The 24,227-nt window shown below is 44.6% G+C and overlaps 1 protein-coding gene across 1 annotated transcript in view; it reads left to right on the plus strand.

Annotated features, from left to right (window-relative positions):
• Nucleotides 1-24,227, plus strand: part of GCLC (glutamate-cysteine ligase catalytic subunit) — a 44,629-nt gene that overhangs the window by 16,214 nt on the left and 4,188 nt on the right. The window contains exons 2-12 of the mRNA XM_046639757.1: nucleotides 5,988-6,100; nucleotides 6,866-7,048; nucleotides 10,960-11,073; nucleotides 12,642-12,700; nucleotides 12,802-12,935; nucleotides 17,248-17,322; nucleotides 17,776-17,892; nucleotides 18,918-19,056; nucleotides 19,505-19,617; nucleotides 20,126-20,218; nucleotides 20,529-20,633. Of these exons, the coding sequence (XP_046495713.1) occupies nucleotides 5,988-6,100; nucleotides 6,866-7,048; nucleotides 10,960-11,073; nucleotides 12,642-12,700; nucleotides 12,802-12,935; nucleotides 17,248-17,322; nucleotides 17,776-17,892; nucleotides 18,918-19,056; nucleotides 19,505-19,617; nucleotides 20,126-20,218; nucleotides 20,529-20,633 (1,245 nt within the window). The remainder of the gene's footprint in view (nucleotides 1-5,987; nucleotides 6,101-6,865; nucleotides 7,049-10,959; nucleotides 11,074-12,641; nucleotides 12,701-12,801; nucleotides 12,936-17,247; nucleotides 17,323-17,775; nucleotides 17,893-18,917; nucleotides 19,057-19,504; nucleotides 19,618-20,125; nucleotides 20,219-20,528; nucleotides 20,634-24,227) is intronic.

Below are 24,227 nucleotides of genomic sequence, written 5' to 3' on the forward strand. Positions count from 1 at the left end.
CAGTGTTAAAATTGAGATTAACATGTTACAAGTGAAAAAACAACCTGCTCTGTGAGCTGAAGTCCTAGTCCAGGACGCCAGCAGAAGACCAGGTCAGGGCAAGGCCCCAGTTATTCTGGTTCTACAAGCGTGAACTTCCCGTGGACGGCACCCCGCATGAGTCTGTGGTATGAAATGACATTTCATAGTAAGGAGAAAAAGCCAAAGTATATCGGATATTGTAAGAATTTGATATAACTTAGACTAAACTACTAAAACATTTCCTTTTGGGCACATAGGACAGTTTAATATAACATATTAACAGTTACCAGGTTAAAATATCCCCATATATGTGGCTGTGTAGAAGCACATGTGTTCCAATTTCTACCTCAGACTTACTGGGCCCCAAAAGTGCTCAAACATGGTTATAACCTAGCGAGGGACTATTGTGATGTGATCTCTATGGGGTGGGCCCGGTTTATCTGCATCCATGACCAGCCAGAGAGGTGATTATGCTGCAACCGGAATGGTGGTTGGGAAGGCTCCAGGCATCGTGTGGGAGGCTGTCTTTATGTGGACGCATCAGTGGACCCTCTCCTTTGCCTGGCCAGCCCCGTTCCTCACGGAACCAGGGAATCTCCTAGACTGGATCGGATCCTCCTCCTACATATGCACAGCTCTGTTTGGTCATCTCGAGCAGTCACCAGCTCATTAGCTATATGGTCTGATTGGCTGTCCTCCAGCTCCAGTGTGAGCTTGAGAACAGGAACCACACCTGCCTGGCCCCTCTCAGCGTTCCCAGCACGCTGCCTTGTTGAATGGGTGCAAGGACAAAGAGGGGGTTGGGGGAGCAGCAAGACAAGGTGTTTGGCACTGATTGGTCCTCAACTCTACCCACAGCCCTAACCCTCAGAATGGCTGTGAGCTGCTTTTGGAGTTGGTGTAAGGAGAAAACTGTGGCTCTGAGAAGCAACAGGTGGTTCTAGCAGGAGTCAGGCCAGTGGAAGAGAGCCGACAGCAGCACGGAGGAGCTGACCCTGAGCTCCGAGTTTTGACTCTTGGTGGGGTGGCTGTGGACCCGGCCCTGCAGCCCGCCCATCCTAGGCGAAGCCTCCACTCGCCGGCCCTCCTCCACCTGACCGCCTGGATGCAGCGCCTGCTCAGGGTGCAGGGAGCCGGGAGTCCTCATCCCTCTGCCTGGGGGGGGATGTAGGACCTCATGGCTCGCTGTCCCTCGGGGACGTCGTGACAGTTCCTTCTCTCTAGAGGTCAGGCACATGATGGGTAAATACTTTTGAGAGGTGGCTCAGGGACCTTCCGTTTGCGTAACACTGTTTTTGTGGGAAAATCCCTTAGTTCTAATTTAGACAGACACTGACCAAGGAGCTTTCTCAAAGTGTAACCTCTCGAAATAGGGAACTGCCTATAACTGCTTCTGAGTCTTAGACAACAGGACTGTTTCCTAATTAAGCACTGTTTTCACGAACTCTAGGGAGCAGAAATTTAAAAATTCGTATTTTATAAATTTTCCAGCCTTTCCTCGAATTCTAAGCTCCCTGAAACCCTTACCCACATGGTAGAGTATCAAAGTGTTTTTCTTTTTTTAAAGAAAAATTTTTATTTTAAACTAGTGGTAAATGCCATGTAAAGAGAACATAAATCCTAAAAATGCTAATATTTTAATATTAACAGTTATTATTAACTGTTATCTTGAACTGTAATGTCATGCGTATTTCCCTGTCTGCTGTATGTTCTGCATTGTGCTGGAGTACTTACATCACCCTCAATTAAGGCTCTTTATTTTTATTGGCCTAATTTCAGATGAACGTAAAGCGCCTCCCGCCTGTGCAAACCTGCATTAAATGACTAGAGGGTGGTTGTGTCCCGGTTGTCTCTAGCAACACTGTGTAACATGTAAGCTACATAATAGTCTCTAGAATGGGCCTCTGTCTTTGATTCAACAGCTGAGATATTAGGAACTTTCTTTTCAGTAGGATAAAGTTTAGCCTTTTAGAAGTAGAAATCTTCTACTTGTAAATTTTCATTTGTAGAAAAAGTGTGCATTTAAAATATGAGTGTGTCTCACAGAATGATCGAGTCTATTTTATCATATTTTATCTATTCTCGCCCCCCTGCACTCCCCGTTTAAAAGAATAATCGTTGAGCACCAAATAGCAGTGTCCCTAAGTTACATCTAGGGAATTGCGATCTGTGTACTGAGAATAGAGCCCAGTGGCTATTTTCGCTACTTCTAAATGATATGTTAATTACACGAATCTGAATTAGTCACTCAGCAGCCTGTTTATAATGCTCTTTGGGTGTACGCTTTTAGAGTTGTGTGTGTGTGCAGTGTACGGGGAGAGGTGTTGCTGTAGCCCTTGGTGTCGAGCCTAGATGCTGTTCCATGTTAGGAAGCTGGCACAGTCTAATCTTGGAAATCTTTGTAGTGGACAGAGGGCCTCTATATCCTGTTTTTTTATTTTCTCTTTGAGTCTGTCTTTTCTCTCATCCTTTGGAGTGCAAAAAGGAAGTTTAGGAGGGGGACAAAATCCAGAAATAATAAGTCATTGCGGCTTTAGGTATTTTATGTTGGGAAAACATTGTCTTAATGTATCACTTTTTATGACTGAACAGCTAGGTCATTGAACCAAATTCCATTTCGGCTCTAGTTTGGCTCCTAAAAATCGAGTTAATTATTTGAGTGCTTGTATGAACTAGAAATAAACATAAATATATTGAGGTGGGGGGGGATTAAATACTCTAACAAGACAACCATGAGATTAAAGAACCACTTTGAGCAGTGATGCAGAAAGATCAAGGTGACCTTAGGGGACGATTACTTCAGAACGCCTTAAATTTGAGTTTGAGAAATGTTCAGGGAATTCTTAAGGCTTCTAAGTCCACTCAGATTTTATCCAAAGGTAAGTTTGTTTTTCTTTTTCATTTGGTAAATATTCTGATGATGATCTGTTTCATTTGCTTAATGAGATCATGGATGATTATTTTTTAATTAAGGAGAGTCTGCTTTGTTAGCATTTTAAATGTCATCATTTGGCTGATATTTAAAACTCAAATGAGTTTAAGCTTTTTGTTTCTTTACTCTGCCCATGCTTTAAACTTGTGGACTAAGAGTAGTTTTGAAAACTAAAGATTTCAATTATTTCAAAACTAGGAAACTAATAAAAGTTGTTGCAATTTAGGTTATGTAATTGGTATAAGCATTCTTGCTCATTTTGATAATAGATAAATGATGGGAACTCAGTAAGCTAGGCAGCATCTCTTCATCTTTCTTTCAGGAAGTGTGTTATCTGGTTCAGAGGATAACCCCAATAAGAGATGATGCCAGAGAGACGTGTTGGAGCCAGTGATCGAAGAAGGAAGCTTCCTTCTAATTGAGAGTTAGGAATGCTACATCGATAGAGCAAACGAGCCTGTCCTGGGCCTAAGTGACAGGCCGACCCATCTATTTAAATCTGTAATTCTGTTAGATCTCGGCTTCTATGATACAGTGTCAGGCCCGCTTTATAAATTTGAGGCATAATCAGTCTGAATGATTTTTCAGCCAGTATTATAACCTGTAGCTTACAACAATGTTTTTAAAAGCTTATCATCACCCCAAAAGATTGGCATCTGCTATAGTCCTAGCGGCAAGGTGTGCAGGCAGGGGTGGATTCAAATCCCTGCTCCAACACTTGTGGCCCTGGGCAGCTTTACTTAGCCTCTCTGAACTCCTATTTGCCCATCTGTAAAACAGATGACGGTCATGCCTACTTTGCATGATGGGTTTGAAGATTAGGATTCATATATGAAAAGTTCATGGCACACCCTTTCTCAGTGTGCTAATTTAAAGGTTAATTTGCTTCTCACACTTATATTCTCATTTCTCCATCCTGAGACTTAACAAAGTGTCCTGTTCCATCAGGTGTTAGCTGTTCAGGAGTCGTGGATCTGTAGATGCTATCTGAAAACCTACACTTAAAGGTGGGAGCAGTTCCAGACTCTGCAGCCTACGGAGTTCAGGCGTTTGACACTGAGTGATCGTGTGGGTGCAAGTCTCACGTTTCTCATTCGTGTACATAAATCAAGCCATCTTACCCATTTTTTGAACTAAAAAAGTCTAATAGAGAAGCAAGAACGGGAACTTAAACTCATCAGTAAGACAGCTGTCTTAGTTCAGGCTGTAACAAATACCGTAAACTGGGTGGCTTCCACAACAGACGTTTACTTCTCACAGTTCTGGATGTTGGGAGGTCCCAGATCAAAGGTGCCAGCAGATTCAGTTCCAGGTGAGGGCCCTCCTCCTGGCTTATGAATGGCCACCTTCTTGCTGTGTCCTCACATGGTGGAGAGAGACCATCTTTCTCATCCGTTCGTTCTCATCAGGGCACTAATCCCATCAGAAGGGCTCCACTCTCGTGATCTAATTACCCCCCCTAGGCTTCATCTCTAAACACTATCACCTTGGAGATTAAGGGCTCCCACATCTGAGTTTGTGGGGATACAAACATTGCCTATAGCAACAACTAATAAAAGTTAATTGAAGGTTTCTTTTTTGTTGTTGTTTGAACCTGCCAGGCTATTTCCTGTGGTTCCTAACGTTTTTTTCCCCTTTATAATTATATTTCTTAGCCGAAGGGCAAAACAGTCACTGGAACATTACCGTCTCTCTGATAGGGATGGCTGGCTCACACGCCTTCCAGAGTCAGGCAGGTCCACATAAACAAGGGAATAGGCCACTGCAGACCACCGGACTCAGGCCTCTGCTGGGCTTCTGGGCGTTTGTTTGTTTTTAAGGCTGGGAATCTGGATTTACATGTGAAATATCAGGTAGATAGTGGATGTATTGTTGCTTGCCTTTTTAAAAATTTTATTTTAACACTACGATAAGCCAAACAAAATACATCTGTGGACTGGTCTGCCTTGTGGGGCACCAGTTCCACCTCATCTCTTCTCTGTCTTAGTTTCTTGTGCAAAGGGTACTCTCAGGTGTTTGCCTGAATGATCCAATTCCACACCTCTTCACCTACATATGGTTAACGCGTGTTTTATTTCAATCATAAATAGTGATTCGTAATCCTTAGTGTTCACACCAACAGTCATGATTTGCAGCCTGTGATTTCAGGGAAAATAACAGCAGGTTCTGTTTGTGCTCTGCCTAGAAAAGTCTTACCTTGGTATTTAACTCTTGATTTTTATCAGAATTCCACCAAGTCTTGTTGTGCACTAGTGCACCTTGCATTGTAAATTTCCTGTGGTTTCAGAGTGGGGAGGTTGTCTTAAATGATCTTGAAAAACCAGAACTAAATTAACTCCTAAAGTAACTTCTCCAAATTGGTGTGTTTATGATTATGGTTTAACTCTCCAATAGCGGACGCATTATTGAATAACCTGGCAGTAGCTGAGGGTAATTTGCCTTGATTACAAGGCCCAGATAACCGCTGTCATCAACTATAGAAAGCCAGTTGAGGAAATAAATTTTAAAATGCAACTTCTTCCTGCAACAGCAGGGTACGGAACCTTAGCTTCCCTTTGAAGTCAATCATGGACCACATAGCGACGTTTTGGGCAACAGTGGACCGCGTATATGATGGTGGGCCCACAGGATTAGTACCATAGAGCCTAGGTGTGCAGTAGGCTGTACCATCTAGGTGTACGTAAGTCACTCTAGGATGTTCACACAACCGCGAAGTCGCCTAACAATGCATTTCTCAGAATGTATCCCCATCATTAAGCAACGCATGACTGTGCAATTTGTCATAATGGGCATTTTGACCTTTCTATAGGTTATTAAGTAGAACAGGGAAAGAAGAAATCGAGGAATCAATGCCACTATCGCCAGACCATTTTCCCTACGTTTCCATATCATGCAGACAAACACTCGTGTGCTATAGTGTAAGCCAATGTGACTGTCTCAAGTTACTGTGGGTCCTTTCCCTGCCTTTCCCTAAAGGTCACGCTGAGGACGAGTCTGGAAGAATGTTAATCCTTCTCTCTTTTATTTTCAATAGGTGGAATACATGTTGGTATCTTTTGATCATGAAAATAAAAGAGTCCAGTTGATCCTGTCTGGAGAGGAAATTCTCGAAACTCTGCAAGAACAGGGGGAGAGGACAAACCCAAAGTAAGCTGCTGAACTGAAAGGTTGTCTTAGTGTTTCTGAAACGTTACAACCGCTAGAATGGAATCTTCTTCCCACAGATGCGTAGGAGGCAGGACGGCATAGCTGTTGAGAGCCCAGGCTCTGGTTCTGAGTCACCTGGCTTCACATCCTGGCTCCTCTTCTTAATAGCTGGGTAGCCTTAGGCAAGTTACCTAACTTCTCTGCCTCAGTGTCCTCATCTGTAAAGTAGGGGTGATAATAATAATACTCACCTCATAGGGTATTGACATTTTAAATATATTAACATATTAAAGCACTTAGGACCGTAAATTCAATATGAAGCTTATTTACTATTCTTAAATGTTAAAAAATAGAGCATTGCCAGAGTGTTAGTGAGATCACAGACCACGGCGCCAGATAAAACCTGCAGACAGGTTTTGTTTGGCTGGTGGGATGTTGTTCAAACGTTTCTTTATTGGAGTAGAGAGGCGAGGGGTGGACTCTCCTCTCGTTTTCTACTCCTTGGGTTTTGGAAGCCACGTTTGAGCCGGGAGCCCAGCACTGAAGTGAAGGCCAGCAGCTCCTCTCCTTTCCTGCGAGGTGGGCTAGCTTGCTCCTCTTGGACAGTGAGTGCCCCCTGTGCATTTTTAGCTATTGATAAATATTTTGGACCCAGTACTTTTAATGCTTAGACAGTTGAATGGTTTCTAAATTTTTTTAAGCAACGTTTTAAAAACTTCTAAAAACTGAGTAGTAGCTGGAACGAGGTTTTATTCTCCGCCCTAGCCATCCTACCCTTTGGAGACCAGAGTACGGGAGTTATATGATTGAAGGGACCCCCGGACAGCCGTACGGAGGAACGATGTCCGAGTTCAACACAGTTGAAGACAACATGCGCAAACGCCGGAAGGAGGCCACTTCGCTATTAGAAGGCCATCAGGCTCTTTGCACAATTACTTCCTTTCCCAGGTTAGTTCCTATATGAACATGCCCCAGCATCATTTCAGAGCTGGAGGTTATGAAGAGAGCAACCATGACCCAGGCATTTGACCGTCCAGTTCTCATCCTTTCGCACAGTTCATACTTTATGTACTGCATCTGATAGAATCGGTGACATTGGAGCTGCGGACAGAAATTGCACGCCAGCTTCAGTCAGTGGGTTTTGGCCTGGAGCACTGCGGTGACAGCATTTGTCTGGGCTCAGTGAGAAAGGCCACTTGGAGGAGGACCACCATGACTGCTTTGCCATGTGGCGCTGTCCACCGCAGGTGGGAGTGGGAGAGCAGGCATGGCCCCGTAAGGAGCACCTGTAAGGAACAGCAGAGACTCCTGCTGGTTATCAGGTGCTCTTCTCACTCGACTGTGACAGTTGCTCCCTCGTGTGTTTGCAAACCAGCAATTGGTGGCATTGGTGGCAGATCAGAGGGTCAGCTGTTGGGATGCTGGCATCAGTGCTTCCTTTGCACTGTCAACGCGTGTTAACTAGGAGTAAGGGGAGTCACTAGAAAATTTAGGATTTGTCATCAAATCTAGTTAGGGCTAAAAGTCCATAAAAGTAAATAAAAATAGTGAAATGATGTTAGCTCAGAAGGAGGTACATAAATATTGTGCAATAATATGTAAATCTCTAAGAGTGCAGTTCTATGAAGTTATAAATCTGATTTATCTATGCTCCATATCTGTCGGATTGTGACAGAGTATGCTTACCTCCTCAAAGTTCAGAGAGCTTTAGGGCTTGGTATCCATGCCTGGAACACTTTGAACTATTTTTATACCTTCTTTTTTTTCTGATAAATATCCATAATTAACGCATGCATTCAGAGTCATATCATTGGTCTTCAAAGGATACTTACACGGGAAATTTCTTCTTTAAAATCTCCACTGTAACATCTAAATAGTTGAACCCTTATTGAAGCAACTCCCACGTGCTTCAGCATCTGGAGGAGCATCTCTTACTCTCTCTGATTCCTTCGTTCCATTGGTGCAGGCCCCTTCCTGCCCCCCACCAGCTGGAGGAGGTGGATGGGTTGGCTTGGAAGAGAGTCGGCGTGTTCCTTTGCCCTGATGTTTTAGGGAGGAGGTGAAAACATCATGACTCTGCGTTCGCTCAGATACTTGATGAGTGCCTGCTCCGTGCCAGACCAGCAGCGTGGGGCACAGTCATGAGGGACAGCAGGCACAGCCTTGGGCTTCGTGGAGCTAGTGAGAGAGAGTAATCCAATATCCACCGATCCAACGAATATAAAGTTGGGGCAGTGCCATGAGGAGGAGACGTGGAGCAAAGAGTGTGACATGGTGTGTGATGGACACTGCAGAGGAGGAAGGCTTCTCCAAGAGAGGATGATTGGAGCAATGGTCAAAGTTGCAGTAGGAATTTTAATAGGAGTGGGGAGGGGAGGGAGGTTGTAGGGAGAGAGAGCAGCATGAGCAGAAGTCCTGGCATGAGCCAGGGGAGCTGGAGCCTTCTGAGAACTAGAAGAAAGCTGGCCGGTGTGGCTGGGATGCTGAGGATGAAGTGGAAGTGTCAGGTGAGGTGCCGCTGGGCAGGTAGTTGGCGGGCGAGGTCGTGTTAACTGAGGATTTTGGTTGCTGTCCTGAAAGCAGTGGGAGGCCCTGGGAGGGTTGGCTTGGGCGGGCATCAGGTTCTTGTTCTGCAGCCCTCACCTGGGCTGTCGTGTGAGCATGGCTGTGGAATGGATGCCAGCTCTTACGAGGAGTTGAGTGAGGGGCTCCCTCAGGGCAGATGATGGCAGCCTGGTTGAAGGTGGGTAGTAGAGCTGGAAAAAGTAGAGGGATCAAGAGACGACAAAATCAGCAAACGCGGGGGTGGAAAGAAGAGCTGTCAAGGCTGTTGGTGTAGGTAATTATTATGAAATTTTAAAATAATAAAATAGGCCAAGAAGAAGGTTACAGGTGTTCTTTGACAGCCCCTAGTGAACTGGAAAATTGAATATCTTACATTTTCCTTAACATTAAGAAGGTTGTAAATTTCACTTAGCAAATTAAAAAAAAAAAATTTGTAACAAACCAAAAGTGTTTTATCTTATCTTTTAAAATTCAGGAATGTATAGTATTGATTGGTGGTGGGAGTTCTTTCTAGGCCACAAAAGGAAGTTTTTGGTTAAACCTAATGTGTCTTTTACCTTAAGTGAGAATGGCTCCATATGGAATAGTTGCCTTTTTTTTTTTTTTTTAAGATTTAGCTTCTTAAGTTATTATGAAGGGAGAATTGAGACAAAGGAATAAGTTTTATTCTAAAAATCTTTTTTCTTTTTTTTAAGCCTAGCCATATGTTTTACGATGGGAGGGTCTTTTTGGACTGGTAAACAAAACAAGAATAATTACTTACTTAGTTGTGGAAGCCTCGCCTTACACCCATAGTAAATGATGAGGGAAGTTTTATTGTATTTTCGAGATCAAGAGGGAAGGAAGTACTTGGTTTCTTAAGTGTAAACAGTGTGATTTTTCTCTCTGTAAAGAGGCAAAATTCAGTCATGTGGAAACTAGTTCAAACAGTGGCCATATAACTATTTATATTTAAGTTAGTCAAACTTACGTAAAATGAAGAGTTCAGTTCCTCAGTCACACTAGCCACATTTACAGTGCTCAGTAACCACATGTGGCTAGCGGCTACCGTATTGGTATTGGACAGCACAGATGATAAACATTTCCATCTTCCAGAAAGTTCTGTCGGGTGGTACTGATCCAGAAGGAAAGCAGTGCTGAGGAGTGTGAAGATCTGAGTCCACCTACCTGCCTTCTTTCTGCCAAACCAGCACACTCTCATTCTCCCTTCATCCATCCTGATTCTGGTTAGCCAAGAATCCCCCCAGATTTAAGTTTCTCACTCTCCTAAAGGACTTTCCCTAAGGTTGCAGGCTCATAGTAAATAGTGCACATGACTACAGAAATTCCCAGGAACCCTGATCGTCGCTGGGAACTGTTTTCCAGATAAGATCAGCAAACTCAGTTGTTGTTTACCAGGCGGATGTGGGCAGCCAGCAGGTGCTTTATTGTATAAAAGGTAGGGTTTGAAAATCAGGCATGGGCTCATCTTGGCTCTCAATCTAGGCATTTCCTACCCTGATCTAAGGCCTGACAAAAGCCTCTCTGGTTTTGCTTTCACTAACTTTGTTAGTCTTTGTCCTCCCTCACAGCACACTTAATGGTGACCTTAAAATTCTTAGAAGAACTGGTTGCATCACCACAGGTGGTGTGGAATTTGAGCTTTACATTTAGGGAAAAATACAGGGCTTCCTTTTCTGTGCTGGAATTAAAGCTCTTCTTTAAGATAATAGGATGGGCTTTCAGGCTTCAGAGGGAGATCTCAGGGGCGATGGAGACACTGTCTGGTCCTGAGGGATTCATGAGATGACCTGCAGAGGCCAAAAACAGGAGACCCCCTCCAGATTGGAACAGAGCTGATCAGGAGGTTGGGGGCAGTGGAACTGTGCAGGGGTCAAAAGATAAGCCCAGAGTCTAGAACCAGTAAAGGAAGACACCCCAGAAGCTGCAAACGGGAAACCTATAACCCATGACAATGGACGTGACCAAGGGAAGTAACTTCTGTGCGGTGAGTCATCGCTATTAGATGAAGAGATGGGTGGGAGGTAAGTGAGTGCTCTGCAGCTACTGAGTGAATGGAGGCTCTCTGATGAAGTCAGTGAAGGGCTGCTGTCACAGGAGGACATCTCGGTAGGCACGATGACAAAGCACAAGGGGTGGTTGTAAAGGGGCACAATATATGCATGGCATCCATGTGCTAGGCCATCTGAAAAGGAGAATAAGAGAGGTCAGGTCTTTCACAGGTGCAGTGATGGCGAGACGGAAGTAATTCTTGGAAACAAATGCTATCTATTTAGTTCCTCCATTTGTTGTAGATTAGGCTGTCCTGGGTTTACGCTGCCCGAGTTCAAACCCAACCCGGTCGAAGGAGGAGCTTCCAAGTCCCTCTTCTTTCCCGATGAAGCCATAAACAAGCACCCCCGCTTCAGGTGAGTGTGGTTCTGTGTTTAAACTGGACGTCCCCCACTCAGATCCCTGCCTGCCGAGAGGACGGTGTTCCTGCCCGGGGATCCTTGTGGGGCATTTACTGCATGCTGGCTCCTTTTGTAATTAACCAGAGAAGGCAGCAGACATGAATGCACACCTGTTCACATCCTCAGCACTCCCAGGGGAACTTCATTGTCGTTTCTGGTATCCAGGCTTGATTTGCCCATTTTCCAGCTCTGTCGTCTCCTTTAAGGAGCAGATTCCTTTCAGTCCTCGTTCTGAAACGCCTCTTGGGAAGCTTTCCTGTAGTTATTCCCACCTTTTTTCCCCTCTCAGTTACCACCAGTGTCTGTGATCCACTTGTCCCACTCTAGATACCTTGGTAACAAGGTAAAAATAGGTACAGCTTCTGGCACAGAATCGGCATCTCTACCTTCTGTTCTGTTAACTCCCAGGTCTGTTAGTCTGTAGTTGAGTTTCTAGGGTTTCAGTTGCCTCAGGGCCCAATCAGTGTGCTCTTGGCTTCGTACCCCAAGTCTCACCTGTCATCCCGAACCCAGGCTCCTGCCCTGGAGTGAGGATGTCAAGACTCTCAGTGTTTAATTCCTGTAACGGGTCTGCACACCTGCTACATGTAGAGTCTTTTGGGGAGACAAAGATTTATAGACATAGATCCCAACTTCAAATGTTATAGTGTGCTAAGGGGAAAATAGATTGAGCTGCAAGAACATGTAGATGATGACGGATATCAAAGGATGGGAGCGCCAGAGGTCCTCTGTGGAGAGAGGAGGGTGCTTCCCACTGAGGGCATCAGAGCAGTCTCCGTGAGAGGAGCATCTAAGCTGAGCCGGCAGCAGCACTGCCCCATGGAATTGTAATGTGAACCACAGGTGTGATGCTCAGTTTCCCAGAAGCCACATGAAAAAAAAAAGGTGGACTTAATTTTATAATATTTTGGCTATATAAGGTTAAACATATTTCAACTTGTTAACTTTATTTTTGTACCAATTCTTCAAAATCTGCTGTGTCTTTTACCCTCACAGCATATTTTAATTAGGATTAGCCACAGTTCAAGTGCTCCGTAGCCACCATGTGCCTGGTAGCTTCTGGATTACAAGTGGAGGGTCTGGGGGTTAGGTATTAATGCTGCAGATTGGGGGCGGAAGTGATGAGGTCTTGGGGCTCCAGAGATGCCTGGAGAAAGCAAGTACTAAAGTTTGGCTAAAGTCTTTGGAGTTAACATGGGAAGTGTTAGAAATGTAGGGTGAGACCAGACCATGGCAGACCCCGAACACTTGAGCTTGATTTGGTAAGTTACGTGCAACCCAGGAATCGGGGGTCGAGCAGGAGAAATGGCTTTCTTGAGCAGGAGCCAGAGGAAGTGTTATTAACACAAAGCCTTCTTTCAAGTATGCCTCAGAGTATCTTGATCCACATAAATCTCCTGTAGGTTTGCTTTAAGAGAATTCCTGTGAGGTAGGATTTCATTCCATTTGCTTGTATGTGATCAAATTCTTCTTTTACGTGATGGTTCTCAGGCCGATTTACGACGTTTGGTTGTCTGTTTTAGTACCCTAACAAGAAACATCCGACATAGGAGAGGAGAAAAGGTCGTCATCAATGTACCAAGTAAGTCTGCAGAGAGGTGGTGGGTGGGAGAGGTGCGTGCTGAACTGCTGTTTAATCCTCGACTCTTACCCCTTTCCTTTCTTTTTAATTTAATAATACAGTATTTAAGGACAAGAATACACCATCTCCATTTATAGAAACGTTTCCTGAGGATGATGAGGCAGTGAAGGCTTCTAAGCCCGATCACATTTACATGGACGCCATGGGATTTGGGATGGGCAACTGCTGTCTTCAGGTACTGTTTCAGATGCACAGAGGCAGAGTGTCTTCATCCATTTCTGTTTACAACTTCCTTTATGTATGCATGCTTCCTTTTTAAAAATCACATTTTCATCAGGTTGCAATGGTAGCCAGTATGCCTTTCTGAAAACCAGTCAAGTTATTTTAGTAAATTCATTAGAAACAATCTCTTGATGGAGAATTTACAGGACCTACAGTTCACTACAAAGATACATAGTGTTAATTAACATGAAATATTCTGTGGTCACTGTCTTAATCTCTGTGTCTAATTTTTGCTGCCATCTAGTGACAGTCTAGTTTTGAGGTTGTAAACGTTGCTCAAATCTCTTACAGTTTGTAAAAATGAACTCGGATAGATGCACTCCAATTATTTTGTGATCCAAGGGAAGGATTGTTTGGACTTTAAATTTCGGTATTCATGCAAGGCTGTCTAGCGGTATAAAAAGAATAAATACTTAGCAGCCTGTGTTTGCCTTGCCCCGGCTAAGTTACACAGGAGAGAGCGTAGCCTCCCTCTATTTACTCTTAAAACTTTCCCTGGATCTGGTTAGCTTACTGATGTGCCTGGCAGTGATTTTTGTCCAAGCTCACATGGGGCCTCGGCAGGCGAGCCAGAGCTCAGCGGGCAGCATGCAGGCCTGAGTTGGGGTTTTGGCTGTCCCTACTCTGGTACTTGGGTAACTCTCTTCACTTCTTTTGGCCTCAGTTTTCTCATCCGTTGAAAGAAGGGTTTATATTTCAGCCCCTTCCAGGTCTAACTCTAAGCCAATATTTATTTCACTGTTTTTGTTAACAGAACAAAACTTGTTTTAACCTTTAATTTGTTGAAAATCATGTTAGCATAGAAGTAGGACTTGCACAAAATATAAATTTGCAAATTGCAAAAAAAAAAAAAAAAAAGAGAGGCCTCTTGTTATTGTCCAAGGAGATTTTATCGAGTTCTAGTTACTTCAGCTGATTAGAAAGTTTCCTTAGAGGCCTGGAGCTGTGCAGAGCGCCACGAAAGGCCCCCCTGGGCTCCAGTCTGATCGCTGTAACACAGAGGCCAAGAAACCCACATTCCCATCGTCTCAAACAGCTGCAGCATAGATACGCACCTTCCTGCACGGATATCTCTGATGTGTTTATTTTTCCAACTGTGTATATTCAAAATTGAATGCTAGAGTCAGATTTTTTCATGCTAATTGTGTTTAAATAACCATGGCCAAGGATAAAATTTTTTTCCTACTTTTCCTGACTTAGATAGGTAGCATAAAATGTGTCTTCCAAACAAACATAGGCCAGTAAGTTTCCTTACAAATAGTCACACTTCATTAAAAAAAGAGACCTTTGAATTTTAACTGCGTATCTGTTTTCCTATCTTAATTACAACTGTTCTAGAGAGAACCATGAAGCTCCAGAACTTTAGTGCATGGCTCTAAAACTGTGTCAGTGCTATCAGAGTACCAACCGCCTTTCCTTGGTTTAATATTAAACTAGGGTGTTTTTGCCATGACAGTGGAGTGGCTCCATTCCAAAAGGATATTCTTTCCCTTGAAACACTGTATTTATACAAATAAATGTGTCCTGATAGTAGGTAGTTAATATTTTTATTGCCTGTGGATACAATCTTCCTTCCAGTTTAAGCTTTGTCGTGGGTTTGGGATCAAGTTTCTTTTTCTCAGTGGCGCGTCCAGCACCCTAGTTGGAATACTCCACTTAAAATCATTAGACAATGATTTTATTGTCTAATAAATGAGGTGAATGCCACAGATCGCCACGGAAGTCCCCACTTTGTATCTCTCAAGTGGAACACTAGAAACCGCTTATTACAGTAAAGCAGAAAAGTAGTTTCAAGGTGATTTTTTTGTTAAGGTTTCTGGAAGACTCACTGTACAAAACAGAAAGCATTTAACCACATTCAAAGTTTTGACTGTGGGGGAGCTTTTCAGGAATCATTTGAGTTCATGTCATTAAATTCACACATGTTGTAAAAGGTGTCCCCTCCCCAACAGAAAATCATGTGGCTTCAAAATTGGGTTCTAGATAAATTTTAGAGTAGATGTTTAGGTTCCTAACATCGATTTTTCATACTTTTCCCCCCCTCCTCAGTTTCCTTAGTCAGGCTTCTCTTCTTTACATGCTTCAAAAGGACACTGGAAGCCAAAGCTGTCCGTGTATCCACACCTTTTTAAGGTCCAAGAACTTTTTTCCTTCCCCCATTGAAGCCGTCCTCCGCGGTGATGTCCTGTGTGGCGTGACAGTGGCTCCGTCAGCTCCCGAGTAAGGAAGCTGGTCACTAAACACCTTTGGGAGAACTAAGTCACTTCACTGTGGTGGCCCAGCAGTCGAATCCCAGGTGCTCGTTTTCTTAAGCACACTTCTCCAGGGTCGACTTTTCCAGGATTTCCCTGTGACTTGTCCAGTATGTACTGAGCCGTCTAAGAGAAGCCAGTCAGAACTCTGAAAAGAAAAAATGGTTATCCTAGTACCTTCTTAAGAACAGAATTAACAGACACACGCTGAAACACCTGAGAGTAACGAAAAAGGGCTTAAATAAAGTCCGGTGCATGTTCAGAAGAACTCAGCGTCAGAACACCTGGGGAACATTATGATATTTTTAATTTCAATCCATATGAATTTGACCTTGAGGGTCACACTTTTTAAAGAATCTCACCGTTTCATAAAAATAAAACTTATATCTGCCCCTGTTCTCCTCTCGAGCACCTTCTTTCCTTCAGGATACTCTGTTCATTTAATAAGTGCTTATTAAGCACTAAGTAGGTGTCAGACACTGTTCTGACACTCGGGATAGAAACGGGAAGGCAGATCCCAGCCGCCTGGAGCTGACACGGTGGCGGTGGGGTCACGGCGGATGTGAACATCGTACCCGTCTCTTCCCATGGAGTCCTCACCTCGGCAGAGAACTGCCCTTGTTTTGGTTATCAGTGACCAAATTGCCAATCCTTCTCCATCTTGATCTCTTTTAACCTTTGAAACTCTTATTCTTTGATGTCTATGACACAGCTTTTCACATTGAATTAATTTATAAAGGCTGGTTAATTATATTTTAATTAAAAGAGAGCACTGACTTAATCATTAACGTAGAAGTTATAGGAGAGTCAGGCTGTGATGAAATTGTCTGGATCACTGTTGCGGTCGTCAGTCATCCCGGGACGTGGAATGCCAGTAGAACTTGGCAGGTGCACTGCAAGGCTCCCCCAGAAGGTCTCTGCTGATGAAAAAGAAAAGTTGAGACCTGGCTAAAGCTGTTGGAACTAACAGGTTGGGATTGTAACAATACACATATTCACTCAGCTGCTGTTTCAAGCATTAAGCACTTAAATTATTTCCTGCACCGACACTAAATTCAAACCCTTAGTGTTAGATGACAATAACAGGAAATTAGAACCATCCCAATTGGCAGTTAACACAAATGTGCTAACATAGCCATGCGCGCGCGTTCCTTGGCCCTCCACCGCTCCCCACCCTGGAGAAGGCAGGACTTTCTTGTGGTCTCTTGGGGTCATTGTTTTTACAGGAGTTGTACTAATCACTTAGTGTGATCTTTTTCTCTGCCTGACTCTTCAGTGTGCTCCTGACCCCTCTGCAGGCTTCTGGGGTGCTCTTCAGGACATCCTCTGAGCCTGCTCCCCAAACCCTCTACGTAAGGGGCTTCTTTGTTCTGTGGCTTCGTAAGCCCACTGTGTCCTGGTGCCTCGTCTTCCTGTCTGTCCGAGGAACCCCAGAGCCAAAACCTGTCGCACCCGCTGTCCCCAGAGCCTGTTGCTGAGGCTGTGCTGGGCCTCTTCCTGCTGGCCCTCCTGGGCTTTTTCCCTGACAGTTGTAGTATTTTAACTACTCTCCCTTCCTGCAGTCTTGCACCCTTCCAGACTGTTCCCCGGACTGCCCCTGGGAACTCTGAAACCCATCATTCACATCCCCAAGTCCCTTTTGTACCGAGATTTATATAACCCCTCAGCTCACTGAAGTGCACGGGGAGCCACACGAGGAAACGCGCCAGCAGAGGAGGAAGCGGCTTCCTGAACTTCATCGTTCATCTCCTATCATCTTTTTCTTTCCTCACTTCTTAATCTCACTGAACTTAGCAACGTGGTTGTTTATGTTAGTTGTGAACGTGATTAAATACCACTTTCTAGCAAAATTCATCCGAGGCAGCTTTTAAGCAAAGCTCCTGTAATAATATCATGAATGGAATGATGATGCCACACCATGTCCCCGTCTTCTCCAACCATCTTCCTCTCTGACTTTGCTCTTGTGGGAGGATGTTAATGACTTGTTGTTAATAACATGTAATTCTCAAACAGGTAACATTCCAAGCCTGCAGCATAGCTGAGGCCAGATACCTTTATGATCAGTTGGCCACCATCTGCCCAATTGTCGTAAGTAGAAATTACATCTTATTTTAATTACTTCTCTGTGTTAAAATAAAGACTGCATGTGCAAAATTTGCTGACTGTGCGCTATTTCAGTCCAGTCAAGACTTCGTTCAGAAATGAACTAACACCAATAGTCTGCAGACTGAGCCAACAGACTAAGAGTCTAGGCTAGGGACGTTTACCGTTGCTAGGAAGACATTTCTGTGTTAAAATGTCAAGTTTGAGTGTAGCCATTTTCCCTCTCCCCGCCTTCATGTCCCCCCCGTTACAGAGGATGATTTAAATGAGTCGGATCCAAGGATTTGAGTCCCTGCTGATGCATGTCACCGTGAGCAAGCAGGCCCAGACAGACGTAGTGGAACTCCGTATGGGTCACATGCACTGATGCCTCTTGCCCAGAGAGAACTGCGTGGAGCTTTTCTGAACCTGCCGGTGCTGGCTTCTGTTTGTTTCTAGATGGCTTTGAGCGCTGCATCTCCTTTTTACCGAGGCCACGTGTCAGACATTGATTGTCGCTGGGGAGTGATCTCTGCGTCTGTAGATGATAGAACTCGGGAGGAGAGAGGCCTGGAGGTGGGACTTATTTTCCTCAATAGGCTTTTTAAATCAAGCAACTAAGATGGGGCTATTGTAACTCCTTGCAACTTTGAAGTCTCCCTTCAGTTTTTATCCTGAGTGGGTTAGTCACCCATGGGAAGAAATTTCCCAGGTTATAAACCTGCCTTTGTTTGGCTTCATAATGTTTGTTTTGGAGTGAATTATGTGGGAAATGTGATTTGGTTTGGGTGGGGAGTTAATTTTCATCATTTGTTGAAATCTGTATTTGTTTTATATTCTAAAATTAGTAGTGAAATTTTTCTATATTTTAGAAGTCAGTGCTGATGGCTGTTTTTACCAAAAGGCTTTTTGGCACAACCTGGGTGATTTGTCTGTGATGCTTTCTGCTGTGGAAAGTGTCATCTGTCATCGAAGATTCCTTTGCCCCAAATAAAGGGTTAGGTTTCGCCTAATAAGGGTAGGTTGTGCCTTCTGTTTGCATGTTGGACGATGACCCTGCATCTCTCCATGCACGAGTGTGCATCAGAACCACCTGTGGAGGCCTCTAAACCACAGATGCCCAGGCCCGTCCTAGACCTGAGAATTACCTCCAGCACTGGAACCTTGACATGGGTGTTCTCACACAAGTCTACTGCTCAGGTCTTTGTGTAATTATTCACAAACTGGTGAAAGAAGTAAACTTTAAAGGAGAAATCATTTTGATAGCTCTGTTTTACATTCTAGGCTTATTTTTTGACTTTCAACCTTGGCATTTATTTTCCTAGCCCAATAGCAGTGAAGGCAATCTGCTTGGAAAAAAAAAAAAAGTGTACATTTAAATCATATCAGAAAAAAGGCTACTTAAATTGCCTCTAGGCTTTTTTGATTTTTCCCTAATAATACTCTTCAGGGTTAACTTTTTTCCAGGGTCTATGTTAAGGTTGGACATTTTAATGTAATTATTGTATGTAAAAATATATGTCATTTTACTGTTATTTGGGGCATTCATTTATTTCCAGATCATTTTATATGGCATTCATTCATATTTTTTTCAATTTTAGCCACTGAAGAAAAATAAGTATAGGATTAGTAAATCCCGGTATGATTCAATAGACAGTTATTTATCTGAATGTGGTGAGAAATATAATGACATCGACTTGACAATAGATAAAGAAATCTATGAACAGCTGTTACGGGAAGGTGAGCTTCCATTGCATTTTTTTAAATTTGATTGTACGCCTTTAGTTCTTCAAAACTCTTAAACGTTTTTTTCTGACTCCTGGTCTGGTTTCTCTTTATAGTGTAAAGTCTATAACTTTTCTTATGAGCCTGCTTGTTCATAAAGTTTCAAGTTTCAAATACTTGCAAGATCTTCTTGACTTTTAGCAAAAGGAACTTACTTTGGAGATCTGTATCAAGGCCCACACCAGTGCCCCATTAGGCATAGTGCAAGTAGCACATAAAACTCTGACGCTTCCCCAAGGTCTGTAAAATCCTGGGTGACACGAGAATCCCGAACAAACCAGCCATGTCCTAAGCTTCTGGACACCCTGTCTTCACGCTTCCTCGGTGGTCTGTCTTCTTACTGGACTTCGAGAGCGGCGGCATCTCGAGCACTGAAGGGAGTCCCTGTGCCCTCTCTCTGCAGGCCTTGACCACCTCCTGGCCCAGCATGTTGCTCATCTCTTCATCAGAGACCCACTGACTCTGTTTGAAGAGAAAATACACCTGGACGATGCCAACGAGTCTGACCATTTCGAGGTACGTCCTCTGCTTCACTTGCACGGCCCTTCACTAACCAAGGTGGAGGCAGTTGTCTATGCCTGTGAGGAGGGAGTTAGCGATGGGAGGCATCTCCTAGGCCTTCCGTTACCCGGCGCAGTGAAGAACTAAGAACAGTTTGAGATTGGCTTAAAGTGCCTCTATTTTATGAGTCTCACTGGTCGTATCTCCGATTCTGAATGTTTTGTTCAGTATTTTATGCTGTTTGCCTAACGGGGAAAAATTCAGACGGGCTGCCCAAAAATAACACAGCCAGTCATTTCAGTGCTGCTGACCTGTCGCCTGGCTTCTGTTAAACGCTCACTGTTTGTTTTCCTAGCAGGTCACGCTCCAAGAAAATCTCCAGTTGTACCTTTTTGTATTTGTGAACTGAAGAGTGTCTGCTACGCACAGTGAGCAGTCCTCTGCACTGATTACATATCGTATCATCTTAATATTTTCCTGGATATGTGGAAAGTTGGTTTTGTCCTCTGCTTTGTTCTTACAGAATATTCAGTCCACAAATTGGCAGACAATGAGGTTTAAGCCCCCTCCTCCAAACTCGGATATCGGATGGCGAGTAGAATTCCGACCCATGGAGGTAAGACGCGCTGGGCAGGAGGTGGCTCAAATGCACCCGTCCTGACTGCCCGTCACTGTCCTGTGCTCGCGTTGGAGGCCCTTAGCTTAATTGGAAGGCAGTACAGAGCCAGTGTGTGCATGTTAAAGCAGGTCCAGAAGCTAAGGAGCATTGGTTTCTGAGGATTGATTGTGGGCAGAGGGCTTCCAGACCCAGACGGGGAATTCGGAGGCGGCTTGGCAGTGACATGGCCGGAGGAGGGGCCTGTCGGGGAGGAGCGCATCTGTGCCGTGCGGTTGGTCTGTAACCTCTCCGGCTCCTGCTTGTCCAGGTTCAGCTGACGGACTTTGAGAACTCCGCGTATGTGGTGTTTGTGGTGCTGCTCACCAGGGTGATCCTGTCGTACAAGCTGGATTTTCTCATCCCGCTGTCAAAGGTGAGGCTACGTCTCAGTAAGATGGGTCTAGATTGCCATCTGTTGCTCATTTACACGTGCTTTTTATTTCCAATCTGACTTGATTTACAGTCAGTCGTTCACCCTTTAGAAGAAATGCCTCTCTCTCCACCTTGTTCTTTTTCTGTTTTAAACCTAAGCTTATGCTGTAGGTTTTGGTTCTGCATTGGTGGAGATTCCTGGGAAAAAACCAGAAGTGGTAGCAGTAGTAGCTCCTTTCGGCCCCTTTGAAAGAGATTCGGGGTTGCATTTGAAAAACCGCCTTATTTCTAGAGGGTTTCCATTCAAGATGTCACCTGGAGGGAGTCCCACAAGTTGATTTCATCCTGTCAGAAATCCCACTTGGTGATGATGTTAAAATGAGGATGGGAGGGGGAGGTAAGGAAAGGTCACCTCGGTGGAGCTGACCTGGACGTGTTTCTGGAGACTGTGGAGGGCACTGGACTATCAGAAAAACAAATCAGTTAATCAGCCCAACCCAGGGGAAAAAAAAACGGAGCTTCCTGGAAGCATTTCCCAGCAGAGCCTTGGACCAGTTCCAGGCTTCGAGGCAGGAGAGCTGTGGCCCTGGGGCAGTAGCCAAGTCAGGAGAGGCCTTTGGTCCCTGGGCCCATGGGTCTCTTGGCACAGAGAGTGGCTGGAAAGGCTCGGGACAGGTCTGCTGGGGTTTTAGGGCTGGAAAAAGGAGCAGGAGAGCGGCCCTGTTGTGGTAAGTGTGGAGGGAGAATCACCCTGCCCAGCCCAGCACCTGCCCCCAAGCTACCTCCCTCCCTGCTCCCTCCACGAGCGGCTTCTCCAGCCCGCACTGTCCCCGGCACACCTTTAAGGAAGTCTGGCTGCCAACCTGTGCCTCATCACCCCCTGGCCAGAGGCAGCCCATGGAATTCTGCAGGCCCACATTACTCGTGTGGGTGTCCCTGCCGGGGATGCCAGCACACCTGAAGGAGAGGCCACGTCAGCTACCAGTCCACACTTCCATTTACAAATACGAGTGGGTGTCTGAAAGTCAACAGAAAATGAAGAACACTTAACTTAAAGAGAAGGGCCCAGCTCGGCCTGCAGAGTGTTATCCTCAGTGAAACACAGTTAATTCAAGAAACTGGAAAGATGTCTTAATTTCTAATCGGTGCCCTTGAAGTTCTAGAGAAGGGTTGCATCCATAAAATAAACAAGCACTCCGCAGCATCTGGAGAAGAGGAGCTCTTAGAAACAAAGAAACAAGGACAAGCAACACTTACAACCGTGTACTTGCCAGTAGAGCAGATACTGTTAAAGATCAGAGTTAGTGATGTAGGAAACCAAATTGAGATTCATCCCAGCAGGATGGCGAAGAAATGAAAATTATGGAAGAACTGAAGCATGGGAAATGCTCTGGAAAGTTCAGCATTTGTGTAATAATTTAGAAGAGGAGAACGGTCTAGGTAAAAGAGATAGGAGCTATAATAATCAAAGAAATAATAGAGGGAATTTTCCTCTGAGTGAGAGAATCCATTGAGGATGAGACAAATATTTAAAGAAGAACCCAAATCTAGGAATTTCTGAATCTTAAAGAGAAAATCAACTGTCCAGAGAGGAGAAGAACTTAGGAGAGCAGCCAGGAGGGAAAAATCTGCTGATAGCACTTCTCATCTAAACATTAAATGCTGAAAGAGATTAAGAAAAACCTGCAGAATCCTGAGGGGCCAAGGATTACGAGCATAGAATCCTCTTCCCAGCCAAACTATTCTTTAATTCCAGGTGATTCTAATAAAGTTGAATCGATTAAGTTAAGGTGAAGAGGATGCCACAGAAGCCTCATCCAGAGCAAGGGATAGTGGAGGGAGACAGCGGGCAGATACACTAGAGATGCTTGACATTTAAAGAGAATTTCAACACGGACTATTTAAGAAAAACTATTAATGGGGGTGGGGGCGGCCTGGTGGTGCAGCGGTTAAGTGCACACGTTCCGCTTCTCGGCAGCCCGGGCTGGGGTTCGCCGGTTCAGGTCCCAGGTGTGGACATGGCACCACTTGGCACACCATGCTGTGGTAGGCGTCCCATGTATAAAGTAGAGGAAGATGGGCATAGATGTTAGCTCAGGGCCAGTCTTCCTCAGCAAAAAGCGGAGGACTGTGTTGACAAAAATAATCCATAACCAATCTATAAATGAAAATTTGGGAGAGTTTATTCTGAGCTAAAATGTGAGGACCATGGCCCGGGAGAGTCCTTCCACAAAGGAACAGAGCACTCCAAAGAAGCGGGGGTATACAGGGTGGTTATATACCCTCAAAGAGGATGTTTCACATATGATTGAATTGTCCCTCTTACAATAGTCACAAGATTGCCCTGTCATCACAGCGTTTGATGGACACAGCAGGTAGTGGGTCTGCTATCTCGGCGGGGCGCAGCAGGAAGCAAGTCTATTGTCTCGAGCTGGGCGGTCACAGGTGAGCGCAGCAATCAGTTCCTAGCCTAAGGGAAGATGCTTAATCTTTAAGGAAATGCCAGCGTTGGGAGGGGTAGGGAAGTTGCACCTTTATCTCAAGGGCCTTTGTCCTTGCCATAGGGAATGTCTAAAGCAGATATACAATGCGTGCTCAACGGCCACGGTCAGGCCCTTTTGGAAAAGCAAGGTCAGGCCAAATTAGGTTTACACCAAATGGCTTCCTCATATACTCCAATATATCCTATTGCTTGCCATTTCTATTTGTCAACTGGCAGTAGTTAGCTCAGGGCTAATCTTCCTCAAAAATAAAACAAACTATTAATGGTATGGAAATAGGATTTATTACTTCTCACCTGTGAACTAAAAGGGGTGGAAAAAGATCAAAGTACTTTCCAGTGGCACATAAGTGGGCGTGGGACCCAGGGCGTGTAGCCCAGAGAACATAACGTGGTAAAAATAAGATGGAAACCCATCAGAATAGGCTAACCTCTGCTGTGAAAAAGCTAAAACAGATGATGTAAAATAGCAACGTAAAGGTGTGTGTTGTTTGTGGAAGACATGCCTAAAACAAGGACAAAGGTGGAAAACAAAGAGCTACGTAATGACCCTTGAAGATAGCAGGAGTGATAAAGTGATAGCAGACAGAATAAAATGTGAGGTAAAGTGCTGCATGAGGCAGAGAAAGTGGTTTCCTGTGCTCTTCCGAGACGCCGTGAGGGCCGCGCTTCTTTCTGGAAAGCGCCACAGACGTTTCTCAGAAGCATGAGAAGAATTCAGAGGCGCCGCAGTGTGGTGGTGAGCTGGCTGTGGTGTGAGGACTCAGTTCGTAAGTCACTTGTGCTGCTGCTTACTAGCTGTTGAACCTGGGCAGCGTACGTATCCTCTCAGGGCCTCGTTTTGCATGTGTGGATGGGATAAGTGGCTGAGTAAGGCCGTGTGGGACTCATGGAGGTCGGTCACTCAGCAGAGACCTTGCATGTTACCCGGGAACTGACCAGTCATATAATCAAAGGTGAGAGGCCACAGGGGACCTAAAGGACGTGACTGGTGTGCTTGGTTGTGCAGCCTGCATCCCAGATCTCAGACCACAACACATCTTCTTTTCAAATGCTCTGAAGGTGATTTATAAAAGTTAATCAAGGAAAATCTTC

This window comes from Equus quagga, chromosome 15, assembly GCF_021613505.1.
Source record: "Equus quagga isolate Etosha38 chromosome 15, UCLA_HA_Equagga_1.0, whole genome shotgun sequence".
Lineage (NCBI taxonomy): Eukaryota > Metazoa > Chordata > Mammalia > Perissodactyla > Equidae > Equus > Equus quagga.